The 9,222-nt window shown below is 43.8% G+C and overlaps 1 protein-coding gene across 1 annotated transcript; it reads left to right on the plus strand.

Moving 5' to 3' along the window:
* The first annotated feature begins 2,011 nt into the window (after positions 1-2,011).
* SERF1B (small EDRK-rich factor 1B) lies at positions 2,012-9,222 on the plus strand. The gene is made up of 3 exons (XM_066617068.1): positions 2,012-2,118; positions 6,720-6,828; positions 8,475-9,222. Exons 1-3 carry the CDS (start codon positions 2,112-2,114, stop codon positions 8,545-8,547), a joined length of 189 nt encoding a protein of 62 aa, XP_066473165.1. The 5' UTR covers positions 2,012-2,111; the 3' UTR covers positions 8,548-9,222.

Genomic DNA, 9,222 nt, shown 5'->3' on the forward strand with positions numbered 1-9,222 from the left:
GCCTTTTATAGGCCTTGAGCTATTGCAAGACTTTCATTCATTCATATAAGTTCCATCTCTAATATATTCATTTATGTAAATTTATTCAAATTTGAAATATAAATTAATTTTTCTTTTTCCCCACACCCGACAGTGTCAGAGAGATGATATGGCCCTCCTGCCAGAAAGTTTGGCACCCCTGGTCTATCTCAAAGTAAGCACCATTGAGTTCAATGAAACTAATTTACAGGTAGGTGTGCACAAGACTGCAGTTTCAGGTTACAATCCTATCCACACTTTCCTGTGAATAAATCTCATTGAATACAATGGAACTTACTTCTGAGTAGACATGCATAGGATTGGACTGTTAGGACTGGACTGTCTACGAATATGCAGGTCTTCTGTAAAGTAAAAGATTCAGGCTGCAATACTATGTGCACATACTTGGGAGTAAGCACCATGGACTATAACGGGAATTACTTCTGAGTAGACATGCCTAGGATTGAGCTGTTAATATTTTAACTAGATATGGAAACAGCTCTCCCTTTTAAGGGCACATGAAATGCAAACAATCTTAGGCATACTTGACTGAGAGTGATCTCCTTCGGAATACAATAGGGTTTGTATTTAAAGACTGTACTTAAAGAGAAATCAACAGAAAATTTTATGAAGAATTTGAAATCAATTATTGACTTTCTGCATGAGAGAGAATAATGAATTAGGGCCCAGACCTATCCAACTTTCCAGCACCAGTGCAGAGCCGAGGTAAGGGAACAAATGTTCCCATACCTTGAGGAGGCCTCTGAGACATAGGATGCAGTGCATGCTCTATTGGCACAACAGCACCAGCACTGGAAAGTTGGTTAGAATTGGGCCCTTAGAGCCCAATCCTATGCATGTCTACCCAGAAGTAAGTTCCATTATAGTCCATGGGGCTTACTCCCAGGAAAGTGTGGGTAGAATTGCAGCCTGAGAGTCCAATCCTATGCATGTCTACTCAGAAGTCCCATTATAGTCAATGGGGCTTAGCAAGGTAAATGTGGATAGGATTGTAGCCTTAGGGCCCAATCCTATCCAACTTTCCAGTGTTGATTTAGTTGTGCCAATGGGGTGTGTGCTGTATCCAGCAATGGTGGGGTTGTCATGGAGGCCTCCTCAAGGTAAGGGAACATTTGTCCCCTTCCTTCAGGGCTGTACTGCAGCTGCATCAGTGCTGGAAGGTTGGGCCCTCAATGAGCTGTGGATCTGAAAATTAGATTCAAAGGAATAGAGGACAATAGTCTAAAATAGAAATCTGAAATTGAAATAGCAGGTAGATTAGAGGGATATATATATATGGGTGGAAATTTAGTTTATTAACATATAAAACTGTAAGTAATTAGAACATTTAACTTCATGTATGCTACATTATTGGACGTATTCTTTGTATTTTTTATATCTTTTATGTATCTTTAATGTTTTTTTCTTTTACTCTGTTTTTCCTTTACTATTTCTTTATTATTCCTATTATTGTTCCTTTATTATTATAAATAAATGAAATTAGGAGTTTGGAAAAAAGAAATACAATAGGGTTTGTTTCCAAGCAAGGAAGCACAGCACAAGTAAGAGCCCAATCCTATCCCTGTCTACTCAGAAGTAAGTCCTGTTATGTCAATGGGTCTTACTCCCAGGTAAGTGCGGATAGCATTGCAGCCTCAGAGCCAAATTCTATGCCTGTCTACTCAGAGGTAAGTCCCGTTATAGTCAATGCGTCTTTACTCCCGGGTATGTGTGAACTGCATTGCAGCCTCAGAGCCCAATCCTATGCCTGTCTACACAGAAGTAAGTCCTGTTATAGTCAATGGGTCTTACTCCTGGGTAAGTGTGGACAGGCTTGCAGCCTGACAAGAAAAAGTAAGAAACCCAAAACAAAAACAACTTGGGGAAAGCCGAGCATGCGCAGTAAGACCCAAGCGCGACCTGGGGGCGTGGCTTGGGGGAAAAAGGGCGGCGTGACGTCACAGAGGCGGGCCGTTATATAAGAGACCCCTCGGCGGGTGGGGGCGCTCAGAAGGTTCTGGCAGTCGGAGTGGGTTAGTGAGAGTCGTTGTGCGTGTAACGGTGCTCGCTGCCGCTGGGGTTACTGTTTCGACATGGCCCGTAAGTACTCGGCTGGAGGGAGCGGCGAGCGGGTGGCCGCCCCGCCGCCGTCACTGTCTTGTCCGAGGGGCCTCCAGTCCAAATCATGGCGGCGGCTCGCAGCGACGGGCCTGGCAGTTGCTGCAGGCCAGAGGGAGGCGTCGCTCCCTGTTGTGTCGAGCGAGCGCCTGTTGGTGCGACCGAAGCTTGTCTGGCGAGTAAGTGGCCGCACCAAGGGGGCTCGGGCCGCAGTCGCACTTCGACTCGCGCTTACACTGAGCACCTCCGGTGGAGCAGAGCCTCTTTCAAAGGTAGTGGCTGGCCCAGGAGCTAGAAAAGGAGGTGCCTGTTCTACCCCCCCCCCTGCAGCATTTCTCTGGGGTTAGGGTGCAGGTGGCCTTTGTTGTTTGGGAGGCCAGAAGGCCCAATCCTGTGCATGTCTACTCAGAAGTAAGTCCACTTTTAGTCAGTGGGTCTTACTCTCAGGTAAGTGTGATAGTTACCACCTTATCCTGAAGCAGTCCTGTTGGGCTGTCTGTTTTTAATTGGTTGAAAAGACCAGGGAGGTGCAGTGGGTGGGGAGGCAGATGAGGCAGTGCCTCCTGAATGGAGTCCTTAGAAAAGAACACTGTCCTGTGAGGTGTGTTCACAGGCGTGCTCTGTGCGTGGGTGGTGGGTGCTTGGGCACCTCACAGGGCATGCTTTTTGAAGGACTCCAGTGGGGAGGCACTGCCTCACTCGCGTCCCCACCCACTGCACCCTCGCTTGCATCTGGCATTCTGACATAATCTGTTTCTAAAATCAGGAGGTTGCACATACATATCATGGCTTGTAACCCATAATGGATTTTTCCTCCAGAAACTTGTCCAATCCCCTTTTAAAGGCATCCAGGCCGGATGCCGTCACTACATCCTGTGGCAAGGAGTCCCACAGACCGACCACATGCTGAGTAAAGAAATATTTTCTCTTGCCCTAACTCTTCCAACACTCAATTTTTAGTGGATGTCCCCTGGTTCTGGTGTTATGTGAGATTGTAAAGAGCATCTCTCTATCCACTCTGTCTATCCCCTGCATAATTTTGTATGTCTCAATCATGTCCCCTCTCAGCTGCCTCTCTTCTAGGCTGAAGAGGCCCAAACACCGTAGCCTTTCCTCATAAGGAAGATGCCCCAGCCCAGTAATCATCTTAGTCGCTCTCTTGTGCACCTTTTACATTTCCACTACATCCTTTTTGAGATGTGGTGACCAGAATTGGACACAATACTCCAGGTGTGGCCTTACCATTGATTTGTACAACAGCATTATAACATTAGCCGTTTTGTTCTCAATATCTTTTCTAATGATCCTAAGCATAGAATTGGCCTTCTTCACTGCCGTCGCAAATTGGGTCGACACTTTCATCGACCTGTCCACCCCCCCAAGATCTCTCTCCTGATCTGTCACTGACAGCTCAGAACCCATCAGCCTATATGTATTGATTTTTTGTCCCAATGTGCATGACTTTACACTAACTGACATTGAAGCGCATCTGCTATTTTGCTGCCCATTCTGCCAGTCTGGAGAGATCCTTCTGGAGCTCCTCACATTCACATCTGGTCTTCACCACTCAGAACAGTTTGGTGTCATCTGCAAACTTAGCCACCTCACTGCTCACCCCTGTCTCCAGGTCATTTATGAACAGGTTGAAGAGCACCAGTCCCAGGACAGATCTTTGGGGCACACTGCTTTTCACCTCTCTCCATTGTGAAAATTGCCCATTGACACCCACTCTCTGTTTCCTGGACTTCAACCAGTTCTCAGTCCATGAGAGGACCTGTCCTCCAATTCCCTGACTGTGGAGTTTTTTCAGTAGCCTTTGGTGAGGGACTGTGTCGAACGCCTTCTGAAAGTCCAGATATATAATGTCTATATATGTCTACGGGTTATCCTGCATCCACATGCCTGTTGACCTTTTCAAAGAATTCTATAAGGTTCGTGAGGCAAGACTTACCCTTACAGAAGCCATGCTGATTCTCCCTCAGTAAGGCTTGTTCCTTGGGGCATTTGGTGGGCCGCTGTGAGATACAGGAAGCTGGACTAGATGGGCCTATGGCCTGATCCAGTGGGGCTGTTCTTATGTTCTTATTCACCTCCTAGAAAAAGACCCCCTTGTCAAACGTGTTCACCAAATTGCTTGCCTTATTGCGGAAAGACTCGGAGAGGCTCAGTGACTAGCAGATGCCCAATATGTCTCAAGTTCTAAGCTAGCAAATATTCAGCTTTTTTCAGCTCATGGCACACAGAGAAGGTACTTGTCAAGTTGTTGACAGTTGACAAGGCACCCCACACTGCCTGTGGGGGGCTCACATCCCCCATTGACCCTATTAATGAATGATTTTCCCCCAAATTCCTAAGGCACACCTGTGGACCACTTGCGGCGCACCAGTGTGCCGTGTCACAGTGGTTGAAAATGGCTGTTCTAAGCTGAATCAGGTTCTTCTACTATGCCCATTATATACTTGACCACAGTACTGTAAACTTACTATTCAAAAGCTAAATTAGGATTGGTTTTAAAAATAATAATACAGGTATTTCTATACCGCCTTTCTTGGTCCTCAGATTTCTCCTCGGACTTTATTCAAGGCGGTTTATGTAGGCAGGCAAAGTTAAATCCCTGTAGGGATTTTTACAATTTGAAAGGTTCTATCTTTCAAGAAACCACAACATTCAGATGTTTCTTTCTTGATCTGGTCGCACATTCTGGCCTCCATCCTCCCACGCTCAGAGCAGATGGAATAACTCGGCTCAGCTTGTCGGCTGCTTCAAGGTCGCACGGTGCTGGTAGCCTCAAACTGGCGACCTTCGGATGTTATCGGATATTTTATGATCTCTTACCTGCCAGTAACTTGAGTTGTCCTGCAAGCTACTTCTCAGTGTGATTATTTCAGTAGGTGTTTTCTTTAAGAAGCCATTATGATTGCAAGTGACCTCAGTGAATGCTAAATGAGCACATGCAGATGTACTTAAGTACAAATTTCATTAAGTTCACTGGCCTGTATAATATCTCAGTAACATGAGGCTGAAGATAGTTCCTGATTCCTATTGCCTTTTCTTGCACAGAGCAGTAGAAGTGGCCTGAATATGGTATGTATGAGGTTGCAACCTTATTGAGGCTCCTAGTAGTTTTATCTGTTAACTCTAAAGTGCTTAATCTCAGTTTGGTAATCTAATTTGCTGTTGAGAGCTGACCCTCAAATGTATGACTGCCATTCTGGGTGCTTAAATTTTTGTTCACACAGTCTGACTTGAGATTAATGTTTATCTTAATGAAATGAGAGCTCTGAAAATGAAGTTTTATAATAGTGGCAGGACATTACAGTGGCAGGACATTGCAGTACAGCTCTAGGAATGAAGTTTTATAATAGTGGCAGGACATTTGAAGATTGTGGTATTTTATTTATATAGTATATTAATACACCGTTTTGAAGATGTACATGGTTGGGGTGTATGTATCTCCATCTTCACAACTCCGGGGTAGATAGTGATTACCCAAAGTCACTCAGTAAACTTGGTGATAGAGCAAGGATTTGTGTAATGAACTCAGTTGATAGGAAAGTGAAGGGGATTCTAGGAAGCTGCCTTATTCACAGTCAGACTCTTGGTCTGCTTAAGTCAGTATTAGTTAGGCTTACTGACTGGAAGATCTCCAGAGTTTCAGGGGAGTGTTTCTCAGGTGTCTCTGGAGACGCCAAGGATTGAACTCTTATCTTGTGCATGCAAACTATAAAGTCTGCCACTGAACTGTCAAGGTTTGAACCTTGAAAGGATTGTGGCTGTGTGCAGCTGGAATTTTAACATTGACAATTATTGGAGAGTTCTTGGACTTGTTACTGAATTTGACTGAGAGCTATAGCCAATCCTGGTACATGTATCTGTATGAAGCGCAGTTGTTGATATATCTAGCCTTGATGGTTGAAGGTGTACAAATAAATTTAGATTTACTTTTAAAAATTGTGCATGTTTGTAGCATTAGTCTGAAGAACTGTTGTAAGTTTCAGTATGATAAAATTGATGTGTGTGCAGTAATATTAGAAATTTAGTTCAAAGTATAAATTGTACTGTAGTGATAAACTTCAGTTTCAGGTTGTGGCTACAGGTTGCCACAGATGGGAGGGTATAGAAGGGCTTGCAAGGAAGTTGGAATGAAAGTAGGGAAAAATGAGTAAGTGCAGATGAAGAATGGCAAAACATGATCAAATTGCATTTTGATAATGGCTAGGATGCTTTTGGTTTTCTTGTGATGGTAATGAGGGGTGTAACATCAAAGCAATGGTCTCTTAAGGAACACTGATGCCAGGGTCATCCAAGTCTTAAGGGGGTTGATGTGTCCCTAGGCCATTTGCATAGTGCATAAGGATAAGCCAGAGGAAATGGGATACCAGAAATCATTTTGTGTCTGGTAGTGGATCATTTTTCTCTTGGGAATGTTCTGTCTTCTTGATGCAACTATGGTAATATGGAGGGGTGTGTGTGGGAAATAACAACTGGGCTTGCTGTCATGTAGAATGTGGATGGGGCAACTTGTAATGTGCCTATACTAATATAAAAGTAGCTGTTGGTAAGAGATCTATTTCCTTTTTTAGGTGGGAACCAGCGTGAACTTGCCCGCCAGAAAAACATGAAGAAGACCCAAGAGCAGAACAAAGGAAAAAGAAAAGAGGATACCTTGTCTGCTTCTCAGAGGAAACAAAGGTAGGTTTGCCCAGCTATTTGTATTCTAGACGATATGTGTTAGACTATGCTTTGATCTCTGCCTTCAGGTAGAGAACTAAGAGCCATTGCAGCTCTTCTATCCAAGCAGAAAAGGACTAGCTACAGTGAACTCGTTTTCCTCCCCTTTATGCTCTCCCCCAAAATCTAATATAACCAACTGCCTGGGACTGCAGAAGTAAGGCAGAGAATATTCTGGCCTCTTGCTACTAGCCAGAGTAATATATTGTTATGCTGCAAAATACTAGGAGCAACTTCGAAGTGTGGTGTTTCTGTTTCTGACTATAAACTATATAGTTTGGCCTCCTTATCAGTGGTTTTGTGACCTGTGGATTTGACCTAGCACGACTTAGGAGGGCCTCTGTGTACTTCCTGAATGCAACCAGAAGAGTCTGCTGGTTGCCTCAGGACGGAGGCATTCTGAGGCATGAGGAGACTTCACACAGCCTCCCTGTGCCTCAGAACACCTGGATGCAACCAGAAGGCACTTCTGCTCATGTCCAGAGTTTCTCTGGTGGCCTGGACATGCAGATTCTATTATCTGCATGTTTCAATATCCACAGAGGGTGTGGGAATGGATTCCTGATCTGTGACAGATCAGGAGAAAGATCTTGGGTGGTGGTGGACAGGTCGATGAAAGTGTCGACCCAATGTGCGGCGGCAGTGAAGAAGGCCAATTCTATGCTTGGGATCATTAGGAAGGGTATTGAGAACAAAATGGCTAGTATTATAATGCCGTTGTACAAATCTATGGTAAGGCCACACCTGGAGTATTGTGTCCAGTTCTGGTCGCCGCATCTCAAAAAAGACATAGTGGAAATGGAAAAAGTGCAAAAGAGAGCGACTAAGATGATTTCGGGGCTGGGCACCTTCCTTATGAGGAAAGGTTATGGCGTTTGGGCCTCTTCAGCCTAGAAAAGAGACGCCTGAGGGGGAACATGATTGAGACATACAAAATTATGCAGGGGATGGACAGAGTGGGTAGGGAGATGCTCTTTACACTCTCACATAACACCAGAACCAGGGGACATCCACTAAAATTGAGTGTTGGGAGAGTTAGAACAGACAAGAGAAAATATTTCTTTACTCAGTGTGTGGTTGGTCTGTGGAACTCCTTGCCACAGGATGTGGTGACAGCATCTGGCCTGGATGCCTTTAAAAGGGGATTGGACAAGTTTCTGGAGGAAAAATCCATTACGGGGTACAAGCCATGATGTGTATGCACAACCTCCTGATTTTAGAAATGGGCTATGTCAGAATGCCAGATGCAAGGGAGGGCACCAGGATGAGGTCTCTTGTTATCTGTTGTGCTCCCTGGGGCATTTAGTGGGCCTCTGTGAGATACAGGAAGCTGGACTAGATGGACCTATGTATGGCCTGATTCAATGGGACTGTTATGTTCTTGTGTTCCCTGCGAATAACGAGGGTCAACTGTATTGGGTACTTGGAAAGTTAATATAAAATGGGAAATGTGCTTGGGCTAAAATGTGGCTAATTAAAAATATACTTGTGACAGGAGAAGAGTAAGAGGAATCAGGCATCTGGAATTGACAGTGACCTTTAAAACACTTGATTTATAACTGCAAATGTGGAAATGTATACTGCAGCCTCCATCTTTTCTTTTACAGGGACTCTGAAATTATGCAACAAAAGCAGAAGGCAGCTGATGAGAAGAAGTCTCTTCAGACAGGAGCAAAATAATATGTGGCTACGCAAAGGACCTAATGCTGCAGTGCACCTCAAAATATAGGGCCGAAAAAAGACATATTTGTAAAAGTAGCCAACCATTAAATGGTTTAATGTTTATCTTCTACTTGCTCACTTGTCCAGTATGCATTTATTTTAGAATGTCTGGTTAGAATAGTGCAGTTGCAGCTGACTTGGCTTTGATTGAATTCTAGACTCTGCATGTCTATTTAGTAATGGTAGCAGTAGCTTGACAGTTTTGCATTGTTAACTGTTGGCTGATTAAGTGGCTTGTGTGACTGTACCAGTTTTCAGATATGCAGGTAGGCTGGGAAATTTCAACAACATTCAGAAGTGATACTACTTTAAAAGTTCGGTTCTCTGTACTTGCTTTCCACTTTGTAAAAGTCAGCTGTAAAGTTAATTGTAAATTATTTTTACAATAAAATGTTGCATGAAATACTGTAGTTTGGAATGGCTACTCAAGATTGCTCTTCTGCTGTTGCTGATGGTCTGGCATAATTCAGAATTCTTATTCCTTTTGTCAACTCTAACTTAAAACACCATGTCATGTATCTAATTGCAGCCTAAGTGCTTGATGTCCTTCAACTGCAAAATAAGGTTTTCTAAATAGTACTGTGTAAAACTGCAATTAAACTCTGTAACTTGAATGAAATTTTAAAGTAATTA

This window comes from Tiliqua scincoides, chromosome 2 (genome assembly GCF_035046505.1).
Source record: "Tiliqua scincoides isolate rTilSci1 chromosome 2, rTilSci1.hap2, whole genome shotgun sequence".
NCBI classification, from domain to species: domain Eukaryota; kingdom Metazoa; phylum Chordata; class Lepidosauria; order Squamata; family Scincidae; genus Tiliqua; species Tiliqua scincoides.